Here is a 24,680-nt window from a genome sequence, read left to right as displayed (position 1 = left end):
ATTTTTGTATGTTTTTGTAGAGACAGGGTTTCACCACATTGCCCAGGCTGCTGTCGAACTCCTGGGTTTAAGTGATCCATCCATCTTGGCTTCCCAAAGTACTGGGATTACAGGCATAAACCACCATGCCCAGCCTTAATTCTATTTTTTAAGATGTAATACATTTATTTGTTCAATTTTCAAACAGTACATAAGTCTTTCCCCCAGTGCTTTCTCCAAGCCACCTAGTTCTTCCTAGAAGCAACAAGTAACATTAATTTTTTGTGTATTCTTCCAGGCATAGTTTAGCATATATAACCAAGGTACAGAGGAAGGTATTCAAATACAGTTTGAAAAGCCATGCCATTTTCTCTTTCTGTGTCTCTCATATCTCACTTGTATCCTTTTGGTTCCAGCTGCGATACTATGACTCAGGTGAGGACACGAGCTGTAAAGGCCACATTGATCTGGCTGAAGTAGAAATGGTCATCCCTGCTGGCCCCAGCATGGGAGCCCCAAAGCACACGAGTGACAAGGCTTTCTTTGATGTAAGTTGATCTTACTTCTCTTTTCCTGGCTCTGCCTGCGCATCATTCTGTCTGTCTCCAAGAATGATGGAGCCCTCAGAGCAACTGGTGGTGACTACAGATGGATGACAGACCCCCTTGGCTATGGGAATTGTTCCAGAGCTTTAACTCAGCATTATTGACCCCAAGGCTATCCTCTCTTCCTGTCTGTATGTCTCAGAAAAGCTGTATACTGCTTTATGCAAAAGGAGTCCAGCCGCACATGGAAACATGAACTCCTTGTTAAATGCTGTTAGTTCAGTTACTACCTACTTTCAAGAGCAGATGCTATTTCCCTAGTATTCAGTGGTTTTCATGCTTGACCACCCACAAAAGACTGTCCTTAGGCACACATGAGAAGTATCTACCCTAACATCTTCAGCAGCCCTCACGTGGGCTATGGGGCACTTTATAGGCCACATAATAGAAGGGAACTTATGTAGTCCCTGGAGTCAAGCAGGGCTTCATAAAGAAGATAGGTCATCCTTTATGGCCCTGCTGATTCCATGAGATCGTTTTCCTGACAGTGGGCTTCCAATATGGCTCCAACTGAAGAAAGGGGACACAAAGGCCAACTTTATGGTATGGATGAACCTCAGGTATCCCCCTGGAGCACAAGGAGCTCCCTCACCTTAGTGCATTGGTGCAGTACATGGGAGAGGTTAAAGGCACTATTCACTGCTGACCCTTCCTCCTTAGTCAAAGAAGACACTAAGAAAATGCAAAGTAAGGTGCTCCCAGTGTGTCTCCTTTTCCTGCCAGTACCCTTCTGTCAACATCCCCTATGACTCTAGAGACCAGAAAAGTAAAGGCAGTAACAGTATGGTAGTTCTGGGGCAGTATGGAAAAGAAAGGTCACAGGGACTGATTTACCACTTACCCAAATCTATAAAACAGCCCTGCCCTTCATCTCTGGTTCGCTGTCATTTGGTTTTGTAGCTCAAGACCAGCAAACGTGTGTATAACTTCTGCGCCCAGGATGGACAGAGTGCCCAGCAATGGATGGACAGGATCCAGAGCTGTATCTCTGATGCCTGATGCCCATGGTCAACCTATGCCGAAGAAATAGAGGAACTCATGCTGCCAGATAGAAAAAAAAAAGCATGGATCCTTGAGGAGCTGACGACACGTTATCCCAGGGCCTGAGGTTCTCCTGCCCAGTCCCTTCTTGCAGCGGTTGCTATATCTACTTAACCTGAATAGGTGTTTCACACAGGTCTGGTCAACAGCCCCATGCGCTCCCTGTATCTTGCACTACATTTTTCTAACAGGGTCTTAGTGGTTAATGATCAGAAGATGTCTCCTGAGCCAACTGTGAACCTCACCCAGGCAAAATGGCTACCACCTACTTGGGTCCTTCTTCATGAAAGCTATAGATCCTTTTTTGTTCTCCAGGGTCATAATTTGCTTGGAGACCTGTTTAACAAGCAAAAATCAAAACCCTCCAAGATTGTCTTATATTCTACCCAGACTAGGTTTCCTATGAGAGGCATCTACTTGTACTGCCTGACCTTTGAGATGCTCAGTTCTCTGGTGCTGCCAAAAGGTGCTTCCATGGTCCCTTCTCTGCCATTGGGGTTCACAACAAGAGATGTCATTGTTCAGTAGCAGGCAAAGAGGGAGCACACAGCATTATTCTGACGGAAAAAGATTATCCAGGGAATGGTACAACAATGACCGGCCCAATGCAGGAAAACACTACTTCCAAAACATTGAATTCTCTATCCAAAACGTTGAATTCTCTAGACCAGAGGTGCTCTGAGGATCCAGGGCCTTGTGTTCTTATGTATCTTCTGCTTCCTGACAGTTTCTTTTTCAAAATAACATGCAAGAAAAGCTGAATGCACTAACTCACAAACACTTGCACTGAACTCCCAATGAAGTGAAGATGTTGGAAAGACAGAGGCCAGCTATTTAGGACCACACACACCTGTGACAAGGGCTGTGTTGACCACAGTCACACTGTGGCATGACTGGATACCCAAACTACACTTCTACACATGGAAAGTAAGAACTGTCTTTAGATTTTCTTTACCTTGATAACTTGTGTTTGTTTAGCTTAAGACCCAAGAAATGCTGTTTGCTCGTGGTAAACAGAAACAGCATCTTTGCTACAGCCACTGACCCCAGCTGGCGTCATAGGTAGCTAGATCATTGCATTTGTTTTGAAATGTTAATATGTTAAATACTAAACTAATATTTCAAAAATGTGTATATATGATTTCTATATCCTTGTTTTTCAGATAGCCTGCTTATAATTTAATATAAATTAACTGATGCATTCATAAGATTTCAATAATGAAATGGTTCCCTTTTTTAAAAATAAAAATACATTGTCTTTGTAGATTAAAAATAAGTCGGAATTTCAAATTTAAAATTGTCTACACACTAGGAAATAGAACTGTGTTAATATATAAGAAATTTGGGGATAATTAAGAATGAAGGACTTTTCTATCATTTCCATTTTATAAATTGCCACCTGTGAAAATGGTTTTTGCACATTATTTGTATTTTTCTTTGTATATGAAATAATTTTTTGTACTTTGTAAAATATGGAGCCCGTTGTACCTTCAGCTATTTGAGACTATACACAGTGCTTCTTTTGTAACTGGACTATTTTAACTTTCGTGAAGGCATTACATTGCCTCACATTCACTAACCACCTTGAATTAAATTTATTTCTTAAGAAAAAGCCTCCCTCATTTACTGTGAATTAAAGTTCATTCTGTAGTGCACAGCACGCAGGAGGGTAACACTCAGGATTCATACATGGGACTAAAGGTTCAAGAATAAAACAAAGCATGACCCACTTTGTGCCTTCATTCTCCTAATGTCATCACTGCCCTTTGCTCAAGAAGTAACCAGGGATACTGAACATGTTAGCATGAGCTTCTGGGTTCCAGACACACTTCTGCAGAGTTTAGGTAAGAGACTTGAGGCCAAGATTCTCACATGTGCTGCCACTCCTACCACTGTCTAATAAGCTGTTTGAAATTGCTTAAGTCCCTTACCTATTCTGGGTCCATTCCACCACCTAGAGTATATAGTAATTTGTGAAAATTTTAGGCATGAGACATTGAAGTCTGAGCAGCAGATTTTCCTGCTTCAGGGAATTTTTTTTTTTTTTTTTTTGAGACAGAGTCTCGCTTTGTTACCCAGGATCTGGAGTGCAGTGGCATGATCTCAGCTCACTGCAAGCTCTGCCTCCCGGGTTCACACCATTCTTCTGCCTCAGCCTCCCAAATAACTGGTACTATAGGCACTTGCCACCACGCCCGGCTAATTTCTTGTATTTTTAGTAGGGAAAGGGTTTCTCCGTGTTCGCCAGGATAGTCTCGATCTCCTGACCTCGTGATCTGCCCTCCTCGGCCTCCCAAACAGGGAATTGTTAAACAGCACAAATGATCAGTGATTTCAGTTCTAGACAGTACTTCTCTGGTTAAGCCCATGAGTTTACCTCATGTAGCCAACAGAGAATGCAAGTTTTCATCTCAGGGCTGAGCCTTTAAGTCCTTTGACATCCAGAGTCCTCCGAGCCAAGCAAGAGGACCCCAAAGAGCCACTGAGGTTCAAGGTGAGACAGTGACATATTCCCTTGAGCTTTCGGTTCTCCTCAGTCTCAAGAGCATGCTGCTCTAAGTCAAGGGCCCTCAAGCCTTTCCTTGGTCCTAGGCCTCTCAACAGCTACCATTATGCATTGCTGTGTCCCTGAGATTCAGCCAGGCCGGAAACAACTGGGATTAGGGGTTGAGTAGAAGCTGTGTTCACAGTGTCAGTATCTGGATGCCCTTCATTCCTCAGGTCTTAACTGTGAAAGGGGAGAATACTGGGTTCTGTAAACCAAAAATAAAATGCTAAGACCCCCAGATGACTGAATGGATCCTTCTCAGCCAAGGGAGTTCTAAAGAAACCTGAAAAACGAGTTCCAGTCATGATGCTGGGGCAAGGAGGTGGACATGCCTCATTACAGCCTCTCCCTTTTGGAGTTTAGACACAGCAGACTAGCATTAACATTAAAACAGATCTTTTTTTTTTTTTTTTTGAGACGGAGTCTCCCTCTGTCACCCAGGCTGGAGTGCAGTGGCCGGATCTCAGCTCACTGTAAGCTCCGCCTCCCGGGTTTACGCCATTCTCCTGCCTCCGCCTCCCAAGTAGCTGGGACTACAAGCGCCCGCCACCTCGCCCCGCTAGTGTTTTGTAGTTTTTAGTAGAGACGGGGTTTTACCGTGTTAGCCAGGATGGTCTCGATCTCCTGACCTCGCGATCCGCCCGTCTCGGCCTCCCAAAGTGCTAGGATTACAGGCTTGAGCCACCGCGCCCGGCCTAAAACAGAGCTTAAGACTGACAAAATAGACTGTCACAATAAAATACCAAATTCCAACCTGACTCTAGTATAGCATCACATAACAGATAGTAAGCCCTAAAGGAAATCAAAGCTTTTTTAATCCCAAAATACATTCCTTTTACATATTTTGAAACGGCCCTGCAAAGCTGTATCTTGGGGGGATTTACATTCTATAGAGGATCCCTTTCCCTTCCCAGGTCTTTTTCTGATCCTGAAGAGATTAGCTAAGAGTCTAGTGCCTTTTATTAAATGTCTGAATAGGAAATATTTGCTATCTGTTGCCTCTAAGGGCAGCCACCTATGAGACTTCGTCTACATAAGAAACTAGGTCTCTACAACCCCTTATCTTAACCCAGACTCTCAATTTCAGCCTTTTAGATAATAACTCCTTCAACCAATTGCCTATCGGAAATCTTTGAATCCACCTGTGACCTATAAGCTTCCGCCTTTCCAGGCCAGACCAATTTGTACTTCACATGCATTGGTTGATGTCTTATGTCTCCCTAAAACATATAAAAACAAGAGCCTTTAATCCAATCCAATCACCTTGGGCTGTGTCCTGGGTCACAATCCTTAACCTTGGAAAAATAAATCTCTAAATTGATTGAGACCTGTCTCATATACTTTTTTGCTTTACAGTTCCAAGGGAGAAAGACCAGGGCTTGGCTACCTGCAAGAGCCTTAACAGGGCCCTTCCTTCTGTGGTCCCAGTGACAAAACCCTTCTAATATGGGCTCTTGAAAGATGCAAACTCAAAGGAGCACATAGCATAAAGTCACTTCCCAACCCCGTTGACCCAAATCCTTTATTCCCACCTCCCAAACCCCTTCATTCTACTGTCTCCACCCCGGAGCTAGAGCTTAAACTGCTAATGACATGGCAGACTTGCTTCTCAAGGGAAACTGACATTTTTAGGTATTTAATCAGGGGTTCTTATACGAGTTGTTAAGTAGCCCTATCATCCCATAAAGAATTTCTGAAAGATCCCAAGTTGATAACAGGGAAGTGCCCTCAGCAATCCCAGGCAAAGCTATTAATTAAGCAGTGAATAAAGCAGTGTTGATGAAGAGATAGGGTTTACAGCAGCACCATCAAACATATAATGCAAGCCACATAGGTATCTTTAAGTTTAAAAAAAAATGACATTAATTTTAATATATTTGTTTTTACCATATATTTACTCCAATATATCAAAAATATTTTAATGCATAAACAATACAAGAAAATTAATGAAATATATTCCTTGTTCATACTAAATCCTCAAAATCTAGTGTGTATTTTATACTTACAGCACATCTGAGTTTGGACTAATATGTTTTTTTCAGAGGCCACTTCTGATAAAACAAATGCATGTCATGTTTCTATACCAGTTCTCCAACATCAACTGGACATCCAACAATCCAGTTCAAGTCCGACACTAACTCCCCAGATTTAGCACAGACTCCACAAGTTCAGGTCTGTCCTCAAGACTGCCCCCACTTCAAACCCTAGTTGCAAGTTCCAAGGGCCACCAGAACTTCCAACCAACCAGCTATAAATATGAAGGTTTCCACAACCCCCTTCTCAGGTTCAGTAATTTGCCAGAACAAATCACATAACTCAGAAAAACACTTTACTTACATTTACCAGCTTATTTCTAAGGGATAAACCTCAGGATCAGCCAAAGGGAAGATGCACGGTATGGACAGAGGCAGCACACCACCTGCCCAGCATCTGATGTGTTCACCAACCCGGAGGCACTCCTTATCTCATTATTCAAGAGGTTTTACAACCCAGTCTCCAGTTACCCTCCCTCCCCCGAGGTTGGGGGTGGCTGAAAGTTCCCACCCTCTATTCGTTGTTTGGTCTTTCAGACGACTAGCCCGCATCCTTAACCTAGCTAGGGACCCCACCTGAATCACCTTGTTAGCATAAACTCAGGTGTTGTGAAGGGCAGTTATGAATAACAAAAGATACTCCTAAAGGGTGGGGTGTGTTAGGAATAACTTTTAAAAAAAACTATCACTTAAGAAATTTCTAGGGTTTTAGACACTGTGTGCCAGGAACCCAGAACAAAGAACAAATATATTTTGTACTCTACCACAACTAGCCTTATTTCCACTGCTACCACACTAAACAATACATATTTACAGCAAATAGCCTGCTCACAGCAGAGCCGTGCTGGGTGGCAAGAGACCTGGCTTCTAGTGCTGGCTGTCTTCTAATCTCATCTATGACCTTGAACCAGTCCCTTAACTTTGCTGGGCTTTGACTTACAAAAATGCAGGACACAGATGATCTGTTACTTTGTGATTCCAAATATTTACCTTGGCAAGGACTTAGTTTCCAAACTGAGATTTAAAGGATTTGCTGAAAAATCCAAATCATCTAAATCAGTGCTTCTCAAATTATAATGCATATATGAATCATCTTGTTGAAATGAGATTCTGATTCAAGAGGTTTTGGGGTGGGACTTGACATTCTGCATTTCTGATGAGGCCAGTGCTGCTGGTCCAAGGACCACAGCACTGGTCCTTGGTAACAGAATTGTTGTTGGAGTAACAGAAATGTGTCTCGGTCCTCTGAGAAGCAGATGCCTGATAGGCAGGAACTCATGGAAGGCTGGAAGAGCCAAGAGACCATGATGCTGGTATAATCCTTTTGAAAAAGAAAGGGAAGCAAAGTTGAGTGGAGAAGACTTGGATTGCAGTGCAGTTCTAAAGAAGTTCAGCAAGGCAGATAAGAAGTCCTTGAGCCATCAGGGGAATCCCACATATTCCAAGAACAGGCCTTCCTAGGATCCCTGCCATGCTCAATCATTGGCTAGGAGCAGTTCACGGGAAGCATGGTTTTGGTGGACACACAGTAATAGATTTCAGAATATACCAGCTGAGGCCAACAGTGAATGACAGTCACTGCAGTCAGAAATCTGACAGAAATCTTTCATGGTTGTCAATGTTAAAGTTGTCAGAATCAAAACGGAGTCACTTATGTTTACAAAAAGCAAAACAAAACAAAACAAAAAAGCCTGATAAATTGAGCCAGGGAAAGCTATGAAGAGAGAGTACTCATGCATAAATACCTGATAACAAAAACTATCATAAAAAACTGCAAAACTTGCAACCTTGCACAAAGGCCATTGCAACCTTACACAAAAATTACTCCTTTGAAGGCATCTGTGCAGCAACTGCCTGTCCAACCTTGGATTAGTGTCACCCTTGTTATTGATCCTTGTAGCCAGGATAATTATCTCAAAACAATTATGTACTGATGCTCATTTTTCCTTTAAAAACCCTTTGTGGTCCTTTACCTCCCTGAATACACACATAGCTTACTATGGTGTTATATAGGTATTCCCATTGCAATGCCCCGATATAGTTTGGATGTGTGTCCTCACCCAAATCTCATGCTGAAATGTAATCCCCAACTGGAGGTGGGGCCTGGTGGGAGCTGATTGGATCATGGGGGTGGATTTCTCATGAACGGTTTAGTACCATCAACTTGGTACTATTTTCATGATGGTGAGTAAGTTCTCCTGAGGTTTAAAAGTGTGTGGCATCTTCCCCGTCTCTCTCTTGCTCCTGCTCTGGCCATGTGACATGCAAGTTCCCACCTGGTCTTCTACCCTGATTGTAAGATTCCAGAGGCCTCCCCAGAAGCAGATGCCACTATGCTTCCTCTACAGCCTGTAAACCATGAACTAGTTCAACCGCTTATAGTTTGTTTTGTTTTGTTTTTTAGACAGGGTCTTGCTATGACACCCAGCCTGTAGTGCAGTGGCGCAATGACAGCTCACTGCAGCCTTGACCTCCTGGACTCAAGCAATCCTCCCAGCTCAGCCTCCTGAGTAGCTGGGATTACAGGTGTGCTCCAACATGCCCAGCTAATTTTTTTATAGAGACAGGGTCTCACTATATCGCCCAAGATGGTCTTGAACTCATGGGCTCAAACAATCCTCCCACCTTGGCCTCCCAAAGTGCTAGGATTCCAGGCATGAGCCACCGCACCTGGCATCAGGTATTTCTTTATAGCAATGCAAGAACAGACTAATACAGCCCTATTATATAAATATTATTTTCGTTTAGAGAGCCTCTCTGTTATTTAAGGTGACATAAATGGTGTCCAGAAGCAGGACCTGAAAAAGAGTATCAAAAGGAATTCATGATTCTTGGAACCAGTGTGCAATACTCACCTGAGCCCTTTGCACACTCTGTTTCTATGGCTCACGTTTTCTGCCCTGGTGGATTTCCTCTCAGGCCAAGCCTCCCCCTTTTTGGTAGAAGCTCTTGACTTCAAAGTGGAGTTGTTGTCTGGGGTAATACCCAAAGTTCATTGCCTCGTGCCAAGAAAATTAAGGACACGGACATACACAAGGAGTGAGTTTAAGAGCAGAGGTTTACTAGGCAAAAGAAAGAGAACAGCTAGCTCTGTCCTTCAAGAGAGGCTGGCCCACAGTGGAGTGCACTGGATTTTATAGACAGGCTTGAGGAGGTGGTATCCAATTACACAGGGCCCAAAGATTGGTTGGACCAGGTGTGACATTACATAGTGTCCAGGGAATCTGACCGCCCCACCCTAATCTTATTTTGCAAATGAGGTCTTTGCTTGACTGGCGCCATCTTGTCTGCTCCTTATGGTATGCGTGGCTGGCAGAGAGAGAAGATGGAGCTGTCATGTTGGATATGCCTAGTCCCGGGTAGCCTTTTCCTATTGGCACAGCTGCTGGCATTCACCCGTGCAAACTTGCAGCTTGCTTGTCTATGTCTGCAGCTCAATTTTACAGGCTGCTCTTTGTTAGAAAATTATTTGGAAGCTTCTTTTCATTAAAAGGAAAACCTTACTAAGGACTTCCTTACCCTATGCCTAAATAATTTCTTCTTAACTCCTATATCAGCTTTATTCAGGATTTGGTTTAGTGATAAAGCCGCCTTTTTAAGGACTGTACGTCCTCCTGGAATGATAAAAGGGTTTTTATCTTTTGGTTTAAAGACAAGTGCTTTCTGGATTGAGTACTCTGGTTTCTCCAGAATCCATGTTCTGTCTGCAAGACATGTCTTCTCTGGTAAATTTACTTTTGTTTCTTTCTGCGTTGTGATGGTTAATATTGAGTGTAAACCTGATTGAATTGAAGGATGCAAAGTATTGATCCTTGGTGTGTCTGTGAGGGTGCTGCCAAAGGAGATTAACATTTGAGTCAGTGGGCTGGGGAAGGCACACCCACCCTTAATCTGGGTGGGCACCATCTAATCAGCTGCCAGCACAGCTAGAATATAAAGCAGGCAGAAAAATGTGAAAAGAGAGACTGGCCTAGCCTCCCAGCCTACATCTTTCTCCCGTGCTGGATGCTTCCTGCCCTTGAACCTCAGACTCCAAGTTCTTCAGCTTTGGGACTCAGACTGGCTCTCCTTGCTCCTCAGCTTGCAGATAGCCTGTTGTGGGACCTTGTGATCATGTGAGTTAATACTTACTAAACTGCCTTTTATATATATATCTATTCTATTCTGTTAGAGAACCCTAATACATGCATGCATAATTTAATTTTTTTCTACATTCCTGGGTTAACATTTTTGTGAACACTTTTATCTTGGTTTCATTTTGGTTTGGTTACATGAATCTGTAAATGATTTGGCTCCTTTCCCTTGCATGTTTCTAAAAATCTTCTGAGAGCAAAAATAAATATTCTAAATGGCGGGTGCAGGATGGCTATTTAAAAGCCACTAGGACAGTCACCACTACCTAAAACATGGGTCCAAACTCTTGACATTCTCTGACAGGATTTATGGGATTTTCTTTGCTCTCAAGAGATTAATAAGAAATTAAATGGGATTCTCAAATATTAAGGCATGCCAAGGTTTTCTGAGACTCCAGCCAGCTACATATTATGGTCTATCTCATGAATATATTTAAACTAATGGGCCAGGTGCAGTGGTTCACGCCTGTAATCCCAGCAATTTGGGAGGCCGAAGCAGATAGATCACTTGAGCCCAGGGGTTCAAGACCAGCCTGGGCAACATGGCAAAGCGCCATCTCTACAAAAAATATAAAAATTAGGCAGGCATGGTGGCATGTACCTGTTGTCCCAGCTTCTTGGGAGGCTAAGGCCCGTGGATCAGTTGAGCCCAGGAGGTTGAGGCTGCAATGAACCATGATCGCACCACTGTATTCTAGCCTGGGCAACAGAGCGAGACCCTGTCTCATAAATAAAAACAACAACAACAAATACTAATGGACAAATCATATCAAGGAAAATTCAGAGCTCCCATGATCGGCATGGTGGCTCGTGCCTGTAATCCCAGTACTTTGGGAGGCCAAGGCAGGTGGATCACTTGAGGCCACAAGTTTGAAAAGAGCCTGGCCGATATGGTAAAACCCCATCTCTGCCAAAATTATAAAAATTAGCCAGGCGTGGTGGTGTATGCCTGTAGTCCCAGCTACTTGGGAGGGTGAGGCACAAGAATCACTTGAACCCAGGAGGCAGAGTTTGCAATGAGCTGAGTTCATGCCACTGTACTCCAGCCTGGGTGACAGAGCGAGACTCTGTCTCAAAAAACTAAAAATAAGAGTCATAATTTGAACTCTCTAAAAAACACTACAACTATAGTGTTAACATCACAGTCTACCCCTTGTGCCACACAGATCTTTACTCTCCACCAGGTTCAGGGAGAAGTTCTTCCCCATTTCCCTTGGGCCTCTATTCACAAGGGGAACTCAGAAGAATGCAGGAGGTCTGTGGGACTAACTATGGCCCCTACCAGTGAAGTTAATCTTGGAGCCATAACTGGCCTTCATTCTCTCCCTCTTCCACTATCTATTCTGAATTCCCCCCACCCTCAACAACTTCCTCAGATGTTGGTGGTTTACCTGGTGGTGTGAGCCAAACCTTCATTCTGAGGGTGAGCGGAGGGGGAGGGAAGGGGATAAATGCTAAATAATCAAACCCTTCTTAGGGTTGCTGCACATCCTTTCACAATTACAGTGGGGCTACCTGGAGGTGCCCAGTGGATCACACCTCTACACACATTCCTCCTGCCCTCATTATGCAGAAGCAGCCTTGCCCCTTCCTGTTGATCAGGGGCAGTTATCCCTGCCAGTATGATGACTCTTCTTCTTGTCTGCTGGTTTCTGAGCACGAAGAATCCCAAGTGCTCTGCAGCAGCCACAAACCATAGTTCAATAGGACCTTGGCCATCATAGTGTCCCCCAGTTAAGTGCTGTGCTGTGTGGAATTCCATGCCTTTGGATCAGGCATTCTGTATGTCCCTGGAAAGTGATGCTAACTAAGGCTCTGTGGTGAGGAAAGGCAAACCCATGCCCAGAGTAAGTCTCTATCCCTGTAGAGATGAACCATCGGCCCTTCCACAATGGAAAGGGCCTGATGCAGTTGACTTGCCCCAAATGATATGTTGGTCTCAAGGAATAGTGCCATTTCAGGGGCTCAGCATTGGTCTCTGTTGCTGACACACTGGACATTCAAAGGCCCCTAGGCTCTTCTGCCATATCACATCACAGTGATCTCCAAAAGCCCTCTTTTTTTTTTTGAGACGGAGTCTCCCTCTTTCGCCCAGGCTGGAGTGCAGTGGCTGGATCTCAGCTCACTGCAAGCTCCGCCTCCTGGGTTTACGCCATTCTCCTGCCTCAGCCTCCCAAGTAGCTGGGACTACAGGTGCCCACCACCGCACCCAGCTAATTTTTTGTATTTTTTAGTAGAGATGGGGTTTCACCGTGTTAGCCAGGATGGTCTCGATCTCCTGACCTCGTGATCCACCCGTCTCGGCCTCCCAAAGTGCTGGGATTACAGGCTTGAGCCACCGTGCCCGGCCCAAAAGGCCTCTTAAAGAAGGGCCATGATGATGCTTTGAGCTCCAAGTGTTAATGTCAACTCAAACTCTGCATCTACTACTCAAAATGTCTTGTTATCCCCATTTCTCTAGTGAATGATCACCTAAATGGCCATAGGTCTCTTTGGGGGGAAAAATGAAGGAATCATTGTGGCATACACTTGCTGCAATTCTGCAAAGTCCTTCCTCTTAGACAGCTGGCCACCTCTTTAGTCAATAGTTCTCAAACCTAAGCTAATTTTCAGATATAGAACCATTCATTTCTAAGGGAAGCACCTGTGAGGGACAATGGGCAGGGAGGCTACAGAGGTTGGGAGGGCTATCAGACCATGATGGGGGTGGACCGCTGTGAAAGAGAGAGGGAAGGAAGGAACAAATATGTTGAATAAATTATAAACATCTGGTGCATACTGGGCACTGAATGGCTCCCAAGGAATCTCTGGATGAATACAGTACAGCTCAGCCCCCAAAGAACTCACAATCTAAAGTAGACACAGACTATTTGTTGTAATAATAACAGAATAATCCCCACCCCCCCTTCCCTGAAGATGTCCATGTTGTAATCCCTGGAACTTGTGAATATGTCATCTTACATGGCAAAAATTAAGGTTGCAGATGAAATTAAGGTTGCTGACCGAGACATTATCCTGGATCAGTCCAATGTCATCACAAGGGTCCTTATAAGTAGAAGTGGGAGGCAGAAGCAAATGTCAGAGAAAGACCCAACAGGAAACTCAATAGGAGAAAGACTTAATGAGCCACTTTCTGATTTTGAAGATGGAAGGAGGACGGACATGAGCCAAGAATGTGGCAACCTCTGGAAGCTAGTAAAAGGAAGAAAATGGATTCTCCCTCAGAGTTCCAGAAATGAACATAGCCCTGCCAACACCTTGATTTTAGCCCAGTAACACCCATTCTGGACTTCTGGTCTCCAGAATACTAAGAATAAATCTGTATTGTTTTACGCTGCTAAATTTGTAGTAATTATTACAATAGCAATAGGAAACTAATAGGGCTATATAATGAACCACAGTGATTGGTGCAATTGCATTGTATTCGTACAACAGCTGTGTACAGGGGGCAGGAGCTCAGAACAAGCAAATTGGATAGGGGATGGCCTAGGGAGAAATAAGAGTGAGACAGAGGGGCAGAGGTGCAATGTGATATGCAGAGGCAGCTGCTGCAAGGCCAAGAGGGACACTCACACATGCAAACATATAATCCTGTGCACACACATGCAACACAAACAAGGGCATACATGTTCTCACATATACACACCCTAGTGTTATTGGCACTTACACATGCAAACTCTTTCTGACACAGGCCCACCCACTGCCTGGATTCCACCTGTTTTTGGTGACCTCTCTTGTATTAGTCCATTCTCATGCTGCTAATAAAGACATACCCAAGGCTGAGTAATTTATAAAGGAAAGAAGGTTAATTGACTCACAGTTCAGCATGGCTGGAGAGGCCTCAGGAAACTTACAATGATGGTGGAAGGGAAAGCAAACATGTCCTTCTTCACATGGCGGCAGCAAGAAGAAGTGCTGAGCAAAAGGGGGAAAAGCCCCTTGTAAAACCATCAGATCTCGTGAGAACTCACGATCCCAAGAACAGCATGAGGGTAACTGCCCCCATGATTCAATTACCTCTCACTGGGTCCCTCCCATGACATGTGGGCATTACGGAAACTACAATTCAAGATGAGATTTGGGTGGGGACACAGCCAAACCATATCAACTCTGTCATCTCTGAACACCGTATTTCCTGAGGGCAGCTGAATTTAGCAGGTGGGGACAGGGCTTGTCTACCACGGCTCCATCACTAGCCTTCACCTGAACAGGAGGTACACTGGGAGGCTGAGACTCACCAGTTGGGGGGCAGCTGGAAATCATTTACCTGCCCAGCATTTTAGTATGTGCGGTGTCAGGGTAAGCCCTGACCTTGCACATGTTCTCCCAAATCTCAGTCTCTCCCCTCACAGCTGTATGATGGAACCTATTATAAATGAGCTGGTCACCCAAAACCAGTGTGTCCATCTTCCTATGCATTTGTCTGTCCATTTTCATTCATTCAACATACATTTATTGATGCTTCTTCTGTGTTAATGCCTGCTCCTGGATACTTTGGACCCCAAGTAAAATAAGCTACTATCCAAGATATGATTTCTGGTGTAACCAGAGCTATGATAGGATGAGAGCAAGTAGGAGCCTGCAGAAAGATGGGAGGAGCTCACAGCCCAGCCTTGGGGTAAGAGACAACTTCCTGAGTAAATGACATTTCGGCCAAGTATTAAAGAATAAGATCACTGGGCAAAGGTGAAATCAGGAGGAGCAAGGAAAAGAAGTTAAGTCAGGTTTGTGATGTGTATTTTAGAAAGATCTCCCTGGTGAGGATGGCGAACGGGGACTGGGAGGAAGGCAGGCCAGTGAGCAGCTGCTGTAATTATCCCAACCTGAGAAGGCAGTTGGGCTAGATAGACGTGGGAGCTCCAGAGACATGCCTGAGGTGGTATCTGTAGGATGTAGGGCCTAACTGATGGGGACAGAGGGGATAAAGGGAGAGAGGGACAGCTGAAGACTGTCAGGTTGATGCCTGGGACATCTAAGAATGGCCCCAGTCTCAGAGTCAAGTGCCAGGAGTCAAGAAAGGATAACCAGGCTGGGGGCACCCAGGCCCTGGTGCTGACTTCAGCAGCAGGCATATGCTTCCTTGGGGAGGAGTCAGCTGGTAGAGAGGGTATGTGCAGCACTTCCTGGATCTGGGAGGGGTTCCCCAAGTCACACACACACACACCAATCACACATCTTCTTGGCTTAGAGAAAGAAGTAGCCCCTCCCCATTTTAACAGCTGAGGAGTCCATGATTTCAAGAGGTTAAATGACCTTCTCCAAGGCCACAGAGCAGTGCCTGATGGAACTGGGATTTGAACCCAGGCTTGTCTGACTACATCCTGTGCTCTTCTCCCCAGTACCAACAGGTCAACCAGGCCAGTCTTGGCACCAGAGAATTAAGAATACAGGGGACCTCTGACCTCTACGTCATACCAGTCTGACCAGGCCACTTACAGGGCCATTCAAAGCCAGGACTGCCTCACCCTCTTAGACAATGGACCAGGACATAAAGTTCTCTTTGTGGGTAGAATAAGTTTGGGCCCTCCAAGGAGAGGTGGAATGGCCCCACAGCTAACTTAGCCCTCTCATACCCACTCCACACCGTGGCCACCCACCGCCCAGCTGGAGCACCTAAGAAGTGCATCTCCTAGTCTGCAGGTGAGCAGGAGGAGCCCAGGCCCAGCCCAGTTCAGCACGTCCCCACTGTCACACAGCTCAGCCATAGCTGGGCCTTCCAGGAAATCCAGACCTGGGCAATTAGAAACAGAGAGCTCAGGGCTTAGAATGAGATACTCTGCAGGATCCTGGTGAGGATCTGGCCCTGTCTGAGCCTATTTCCTCATCTGTAAAACGTGAAGTTAGGCTTATTTATCCTACAGCTCCCACAGCTGCAATGGTCTTTTTGCATCTCCTCTGCAGTCCCTGGCCTCATCCAAGCCTAAGAGTTGAACAACAGATGCCTGGTCCCTACGGAAAGCCCCCAACTCTGGCCTCAGCAGATCCACCTCCTCACTCCCCACAGATCCCCCGAGGTTCAGTGCAGCCCCAGCCAGAAGAATGTGAACCATTCCCGGCATCTCCTCCCCTGTGGCCAGCCCAGAGAGGGGCTGGAGCCTCTGGGCCCTTCTGACAGGAAATTAGCTGGGCCTGGCCTTCCCCACTACCAGCTGCTCTGCTGACCCTGACCCTGTGTTTTCTGAAACTTGATACTGCAAATTTCAAAGCCTCTTCTCCATTCCCTGGAGGCCTGGCTGAGCTGTGTGTCTAGTGGGGCCTCCAGCCTACGCGTGGGCCTGCCTTCCTGTCCTGGAAAGGGCCCTGGCTAAGAGTGGGGCAGGGAAGCCTGAGGCCCAGCCCCTGCCATGACCCTGAGCAGGGCCTACCCCCAGGCGATTCATTTCCCCATCTCCAACCCCTAATATTTCTTTATTTATGTTACGTGCAGAGTGGCTGCAACATGGAGAATGGGTTGGAGGGACACAAGAGGGGCAGCGGAGAGATCACCTCAGATGCAACTGTGATGTTTCAGGGAAGAGATGGTTTGGTCTAGGATGGGATGGTGAAGATGACAAAAACTGTAGACTCAAGAGATATTTAGGAAGTAAGATGGAGAGATACTGGTGATGGTTTGGCCATGAAGGCTGAGGGACACAGGTGTCAAAGGGCCTGCTAGGTTTCTGAGTTGCCCACCTGAATGGATGGTGGTATCTCTCCCTGAGACGGTGAACACCAAAGGATGACCAGGCTTGGGGTGAGGAGGGAAAATATCCTGTTTGGCCTTAGTTAGAGGCTGAGGCGCCTTTGAGCTGTCCCAGTGAAGAGGCTGAGCACTTGGATATCCAGAGAGGAATAAGCTGAAGATACTTATTTGGGAGGGAGAAAAGTAGATGGTAGGTAAGGACATGGATAAAACTGCCAAGAAGGAAGAGTATTAAGTAAGAAAAGAGCCCAGCCTGTGCCTTAAGGACACTAATGTTCAATGGCCAGGTAAAGGAGGAAAAACCTGGAATAGAGGGTGAACAGAGAAAGAGCAGCTGAAGATATAGGAAGAACCATAAGCATGTTGTGCCTTGCAATGAATGGAGAAGAGTGTTTCAAGACGCAAGAGAATGTTCGGATGCTGCTGGAAAATCTTAAAAAAAAGAGGAGAATGTAAAATGCACTTTGGATTTAGTGTCCTGAAGGTCACCTCACCAGTGTTTTAGGGAGTGCTGTTTCAGTGAAGTGAAGCAGGTAGAGGCCAGACTGTCATGGACAGGAGGCACGTGAGGTGTGAGGAAAGAGACAGTGCTCTGGAGACGTTTGACTATGGGTGAGAGGAGGGTGGGGCAGTAGCTGCAGTAAGACAAGGAGTCAAAGAAAGGGGCTTTTCTTTGCTGCATCTACTGCAAGAATGAAGACCATTCTCAGCAATCAGACTGTCGACATTCCAGAAAATGTCGACATTACTCTGAAGGGACGCACAGTTATCGTGAAGGGCCCCAGAGGAACCCTGCGGAGGGACTTCAATCACATCAATGTAGAACTCAGTCTTCTTGGAAAGAAAAAAAAGAGGCTTCGGGTTGACAAATGGTGGGGTAACAGAAAGGAACTGGCTACCGTTCGGACTATTTGTAGTCATGTACAGAACATCATCAAGGGTGTTACACTGGGCTTCCGTTATAAGATGAGGTCTGTGTATGCTCACTTCCCCATCGACGTCGTTATCCAGGAGAATGGGTCTCTTGTTGAAATCCGAAATTTCTTGGGTGAAAAATACATCCGCAGGGTTTGGATGAGACCAGGTGTTGCTTGTTCAGTATCTCAAGCCCAGAAAGATGAATTAATCCTTGAAGGAAATGACATTGAACTTGTTTCAAATTCAGCAGCTTTGATTCAGCAAGCCACAACAGTTAAAAACAAGGATATCAGGAAATTTCTGGATGGTATCTATGTCTCTGAAAAAGGAACTGTTCAGCAGGCTGATGAATAAGATCTAAGAGTTATCCAGCTACAGAAAGAAGATGCCAGATGACTCCGAAGACCTACTTGTGATATTTAAATGATGCAATAAAAGACCTGTTGATTTGGAGCTTCTTTAAAAAAAAAGAAAAAGAAAAAGAAAAAGAAAGGGGCTTTTGTTGTTTTTTAAGGTAAGTGAGATTCAAGCATGTTTAAATGTTGATTAGCAGAATCTTGTTCAGATGAGAGGTTGACAATGCCTGAGAAAACAGGGACAACAAACATAAAAGTGTTTTTGACAAAGCAGGAGGGCTTGCTAGAGCCCCTCAGCAGGGTAGGGCTCAGAGGGAACATCTCCAATGCTTTGAAGCGGGCTCCTGGGCACTAGGCTGGCTGTGGCACTGCCTCTGAGTGCTCTATATGCCCCACAGCCAAGGCCAGCACCCTTGGATGGCCAAGTACATGTACCTTATGGACCCTATTCAACCCTAGTTGAGGATGGCAGGGATTAGAGATGACCGGACAGACCATGGTGGGCCGTGATGTCCTAAACAAGGGTGCTACATCCCTGGGAGAAGAGCCATGGGCCTCTAGGCCTACTGTGGACATTGAGCCCATTGCCAGTGACAGGATGCCTGGAGCCCTGCTGCTGGATGGCATCCCTAAGTCCAGGGTCCCCAGAGGCCTCCATTCCAGCTTGGCCAAACCATGTTGGCTCTACTGGCATGGGACACTCCCAGGCATACCACAGGGTAGTGGTTCTCAGAGGACGGCCTCTAGACTGGGAGTATCAGCATTACCTAGAAACTTGTTGGAAATGCAAACTCTGAGGCCCCAACACAGATCTATCAAATCAAAAACTCTGGAGGTAGAGTCCAGCAGTGTGTGTATAACAAAGTTTCCAAGTGACTTTGAGGCACCACTTCTCTAAGATATCAAGCCTTTCATCCCTCCATTTGCTGTCCATCCAGTAACCTAAAATTCACACATCTACCAATCTAAACAGCCATCATCCAACTGTCCATTTCTCAGTGCAATTCAACCATCTGTCTTAGTCAGTCTGAGCTGCTATAACAGGACATCCACAGACTGGGTGGCTTATAAGCAACAGAAATGGATTTCTTGCCGTTCTGAAGGTTGGAAAGTTCAAGATCAAGGCACTAGCAGATCTGGTGTCTGATGAGAGCCTGCTTCCTGGCTCACAGAGAACTAGCTATCAACAATCCACATTCACATTCCGTCCAGCCACCTGTGCCTATCTATCTAATCTCATGTAATCTAGTCTATCATCAGCCTAAATAGACATCATCCTAAATATTTCTTTATTTATGTTACAAACATCTACTCACTATCTTCACAACTCATTTATGACACAAAAGAATATCTAAGCTCTGGTACCCACCACACCCACCTCCCCTTTCTAAGGAAAACAGACACAAACATTTCTTTCTGCTTAAAGTTTCAGGATCATATCATGTGTATTAAGTGAAATCAGTTCTATTTCTCTGGGCAGCAACCCTGACTGGACAAGGGGCAGGTTCTTGGGGTTCCTCAACTAAAGGCAACTGTGTTTGTATGTGTATAATCTTAATATATATATACACACACACATATATAGTAGCTTAACTATTACATACAGATATGATATATTCTATAGATATAGCTCTGTCACACATATGTGTACATATATAACTTCAATAGCTTGCCATAAAACTCTGCCCAAATGAGGTTGTCTGTACTGAATGGTGACAGACTTAGCCAGTCATAAACATTCTCTTCCTTCATTCTCTTCCTTGGAGAGTATGAATGTTTGGTATCACTGAGAAGTCAGGTCACTTCAAGCTCCAGTTCTATCCTAACAATGGTAAGCTATGTTCCAGTTTTCAATGAAGCCTGCTGAATATGTCTGCTCTGAAAGAGTGGGATTTAGAGTGACCTTACAGCTCAGACAGAAACAACTGTGCTGCGGGCGTGACTCTGCAACCCTGCATTTAGCCCTCATTATCCAAGACCAATGTCAAGCTGCCTCTGCTGGAGGGTGGAGCTAGATGACCACACTATACCACATATCCTACTTGTCCACAGCTGATTTGAGCAGGGCCACCTCACCAGAAGGAGGTAGCACCCATATCCCATCCATCAGCAAATCCTGATTACCTTCAAAATAAATCCTAAACTGGACCACTTATCACTGCCCTCACCACTGCCGCCCTGGTCCAAACTACCAACATCTCTCACCTGGATTTCTGCAGTCGCCTCCTAAGTGGTCTCCCTGTTTGCTCCCCTTTCCTGCCTTGTCCCTTTCAGTCTATTCTCATCACAGTAGCCAGAAAGGTCCTTTTTAAAATCTAAGATCATGTCATTTCTCTGTTCAATATCCTCCAATGCCTCCCCTCCTTCTTACAGTAAAAATCTAAGTCCTCACAATGGCTTGTAACACACTTCATGATCTGTCCTGCTACCCGTCTGACCTCATCTTCCACCATCCTCCCCGTGTTCACACAACATCAGCCACACCAGCCTCACTGATGTTCCTCACACAGTGCCACAGAGTTCCCACCTCAGGACCATTGCACTTGCCATGCCCTCTTCCTAGAGCATTCTTCCCCCAGATATCTTCACGGCTCACCCCCTCAATTTCTTCAGATTTCTGCTCAAATATGACCATATCAGGGACACCCTCTCTGAGTATCCTACATGTAGCAGAAACCGAACCGTTCCTCCCCAAACTGCTCCCTGCTTTATTTTTTCCATAGCATTTAACGTCAGCTCACATATAACTGCCTACTATCTCTCTCTCCTCATTAGAAAGTATGCTTCATAAATGCAGCAACTTTGTTTTGCTTGCTATTTTTCAACATGTAAGAGCTTTGTTGAGGTACAAAGAGTCACATAAATAAGCACTTGGTAAAAACGTGTGGAAGGAATGAGTACGAGTGGCTGAGAGTAGACCATGAGGAAGAAAATCAAGCAGAGGGAGCCTGCTGAGACAGGAATGAGTACAGAGAAATGTGGGAAAGAGAGGAACCTTGAGGTCCTCGGGAGATGGAGAGAAGAGCCGCTGTTCCTGACTTTCCAGTTCCAATCTTCAGGAGGCCTGAATGTCAGTGCTCTCTGCAAGGTTGTCCATTGTATTCTCACAGTTGTACCCCTCATTCTTAAAAATATTTGGAGTTTTCTTTGTTCCTTGCAACAAAAACAACCTTGACTTGAGCAGTGTCCTTCCAACCATCCATCCACCCATCTCTCCATCCCCACATGCCCTCCTAATCATTTATACTTCCTTTTTATTCCCTTTTTTTTTTTTGAAACAGAGTTTCACTCTTGTTGCCCAGGATGGCATACGATGGTGCAATCTCAGCTCACCGCAACCTCCACCTCCCGGGTTCAAGCGATTCTCCTGCCTCAGCCTCCTGAGTAAGTGGGATTATAGGCATGCACCACCACGCCTGGCTAATTTTGTATTTTTAGTAAAGACAGGGGGTTTCACCATGTTAATCAGGCTGGTATCAAACTCCCGACCTCAGGTGATCCGCCTGCCTCGGCCTCCCAAAGTGCTGGGATTACAGGAGCCACCGTGCTGGGCTGATCACTTACACTTCTAACCATCTGTCTACAGATCAGTCCACTAGTCCGTTCATCCCTATAAGCATCCATTATCCTAGAGTCCACCCATCACCCATCGATCCATGTAACCAACAACTATCCATCTTTATGTGGGTGGAGGTTATCCTTTCATAACCTCCAGGTAGAGTGGAGTCAGGTCATGAAGGATCTCATCACAGGGCTGAGGCCATTCAACTTTAATGCTGAAAAGTGGGAAGCTATGGAAGGATTTTGAACAGGAAAGTTATATAGTTGGATCTGTATTTTAGAAAAATAACTCTGACAGCTATGAGCAAGATGCTTACTGTCTAAAGGCAGGAAGACCAGTTGGGGTAATATTAAAATATTCCAGATGATGAATTAGGGCAGAGGCACAGGGGTTTCAGAAAAGAAGATTCAAGGGAGAGACAGGGAAGCAGGTCTGGGAACAAGCCCAAGCCAGAAGGGCAGGCCTAGACAAAAAACTGCCTAATAGGGGGCCTCAGTTTTGCAACCACCAGCTCAGCCCAGGCACTGTGTTTGCCCCAGATCTCAAGTGGGACCAGGCCTCTTGCACATTCTGCACATTTGGGGCAGAGTTCCCAAGAAGCCCAATCCAGAACCAGTCTTCACTGGGCCCTTCAGCAGAGCACTCTGTCCTACATCTCAAGTCTCTGAGTAAGTGATATTTCCAGAGTACACATTCCCCCACCAACTCATCTCACAGCTCAGCCCTGGCTACAGAAAGCAAGGGCCTCTTCTCTGTTAATTTTCTTCAACTCCTCAGAGGTTGGGCCTCTGGCCCAGTGAAGTCAGGGTCTGGGAGGCAGCCCTGGCTCCCTGCCCGCCCACAGAGGCTATATTTGGAGCAAGACAACTCCCTCTGGACACAGAGCTTGGGACCCACCCTGCAGGGCTGCCCCAACCGATTTTACCCAGTATCCATGCAGTGTGATTGTCACTCACGTTTTCACTTGTTAGTTCATTCATTTGTTTACTCATTTATTCATTCCACAAACATTTATTGATCTGCTGGTATGATGCAGCAGGTACAACAGGATGTGCGGTGGGCGCATATCTGTATATGTGTATATATGGTTCTCTCTAAGCAGGGATGGCAGAACATACTCTGGGTGCCCTCCCTCAGGGTTCAGTGGTGATGATGACTCACACTCAGGTGTATATGGCATCTGTGGGGACCTGTGTGCAAGTGCATGCTGGCACGTGCTCTCTGAGGAGGTAGCTATGACTCAGTGGCACGTGGCATCTGTGGGTACCTGTGTGGATATGTGTCTGAGTGCAGGCATGAGCATAGACGCTAGCTCCTCAGGGGGTGGGGGAAGTGGTTGTGACTCAGCTGCACATGGTGACTGGGAGCCTACAAGCCAGCTATGACTTTATGGCTTTGCTTATTTGCCAAGCCAAACAGTGTTGGGCACAAATATTCTATCAGAATGTGCATGGAATAAGTCCTGAGCCAGCGACCTCCAGCAGGCAGGAGAGACTCAGTAGTCTTGGCCCAGCAGCATGTGTCCCCCACCTGCCCCCTCCACCGTAGGTATACAGGTCCTACCCTCCCCTCTTCGTCCTCTCCACTCCTGCCTCTGGGAGACTCAGCGAGCGCGTCCCTCATTGACTCTACATCACCCCTCACCCACCGGTCCCAGGTGCACACACGAGACCAGGCCCAGAGGTACAGGGCTGTGGCCTTCAAGCTGCCAGCCCAATCCATTTTTCTACCATACCAAAAACCCCTTCTTTTCCAGACCCCATGACGGCGTCTTACTCCAACATCCTAGCCCCAGTTGTAGGCTCGGCAAGCCCGCTCCAGGGCCCACTTCCCATCTCGGCGGCCGCAGACCCGCTGCCTCCCCATCGGCGCGGCCCCATCTTCACCTCTGAGCTCCTTGCCCCTCTCTCCCTGGATGTCTCTGTCCTTATCTGTCCCGAGTCTATCTTTGTCTCTTCTCGAGCCGGACTGTCTGCAGCAGAGGCTTCACCAGAGTGGAGGTGCTGACAGAGTGGGGGTGTGGGCAGGACACTCTGTGTCCCTTCTTGAGCCTTATCGGGAAAACTTAAGTCACTGCTCAGGGCTCAGACTGGAATTTCGCCCTAGATGACCTTGCTGGGTCTGCCGGGGGCCTCCGCGGGGACAGCCAGGGTCAAAAGAGTCAGGAAACAGGCCCCTGCTTGTGGGCCGCCAGCCCGCCCTCATCCCAACCAGGCCGCCTGCAGCGCCCTCCGCGGGAGACGCCGGGGAGGAGAGAGAAGGGAGGAGACGGGAGGGGCGGCCCCGTCTTGGGCACTCGTAGGGACCAGGAGGAGGCCGTGTGGGGCTGGAGTCGTGACCACGGATGCCGCAAGGCCACAGGGCCCTCCTCGGGGTCCAGGCCGGAAATCCTCAGGGGCCCGAGGAGGAGCCCGGGCAGCCACCTGACCACCGCCCCGCAGGCCGCAGGCAGGCGGCGCGCCGTACCCGCGGGGAATGCGGGAAGAGGCCATCGCGTCTGGACACCTGGGCTTCGTCCCAGAGCCGTCACTGCTGTGTTCCCTTGAGCAATTGCCTAGCTCCCTAAGCCTCACTTTTCACACCTGGAACACAGGAAAATTGCGCCCACCTTCTGGGTCGTGGCAGATAAAATGAGTTCACGTCAGGGCTGGCTCTCAGGAGGCGCTCAGTGCCCGTGGCTTTCCTCCCCGGTGAGCAGAACCCCGGGGCAGCTACCCGCGTCCTGGCACCCAGAGCGAAGCAGCCAGGAGCTGAGCCGCCACCGCACACCCGACCCGACCCGACCCTGGTCGGCCCTGCGCGCCCGGGTCGGGGCTAGAACCT

The 24,680-nt window shown here is 46.5% G+C and overlaps 1 protein-coding gene, 2 long non-coding RNA genes and 1 pseudogene across 4 annotated transcripts in view; 2 read left to right on the top strand and 2 right to left on the bottom strand.

Moving 5' to 3' along the window:
• The window catches only part of SBF2 (SET binding factor 2), a 549,657-nt gene extending 546,410 nt beyond the window's left edge, over nucleotides 1-3,247 (top strand). Inside the window, exons 39-40 of the mRNA XM_011947619.1 lie at nucleotides 396-527; nucleotides 1,485-3,247. Of these exons, the coding sequence (XP_011803009.1) occupies nucleotides 396-527; nucleotides 1,485-1,583 (231 nt within the window). The 3' untranslated portion in view covers nucleotides 1,584-3,247. The remainder of the gene's footprint in view (nucleotides 1-395; nucleotides 528-1,484) is intronic.
• The window catches only part of LOC105515742, a 53,322-nt gene extending 28,643 nt beyond the window's left edge, over nucleotides 1-24,679 (bottom strand). The window contains exon 1 of the long non-coding RNA XR_001002382.1: nucleotides 24,466-24,679. This is a non-coding gene — a long non-coding RNA (uncharacterized LOC105515742). The remainder of the gene's footprint in view (nucleotides 1-24,465) is intronic.
• Nucleotides 17,691-18,399, top strand: LOC105515739 (annotated as a pseudogene). Its single transcript, XR_001002380.1, has one exon. The product of XR_001002380.1 is annotated as a 60S ribosomal protein L9 pseudogene (transcript).
• Nucleotides 22,927-24,673, bottom strand: LOC105515741. Its single transcript, XR_001002381.1, has one exon. It is a non-coding gene; the product is annotated as an uncharacterized LOC105515741 (long non-coding RNA).
• Nucleotide 24,680: the final 1 nt, after the last annotated feature.

Source organism: Colobus angolensis, unplaced genomic scaffold (genome assembly GCF_000951035.1).
Source record: "Colobus angolensis palliatus isolate OR3802 unplaced genomic scaffold, Cang.pa_1.0 Scaffold269, whole genome shotgun sequence".
NCBI lineage: Eukaryota > Metazoa > Chordata > Mammalia > Primates > Cercopithecidae > Colobus > Colobus angolensis.
The sequence above is the reverse complement of the archived record's forward strand: the minus strand, read 5'-3'. Positions and strand labels throughout refer to the sequence as shown.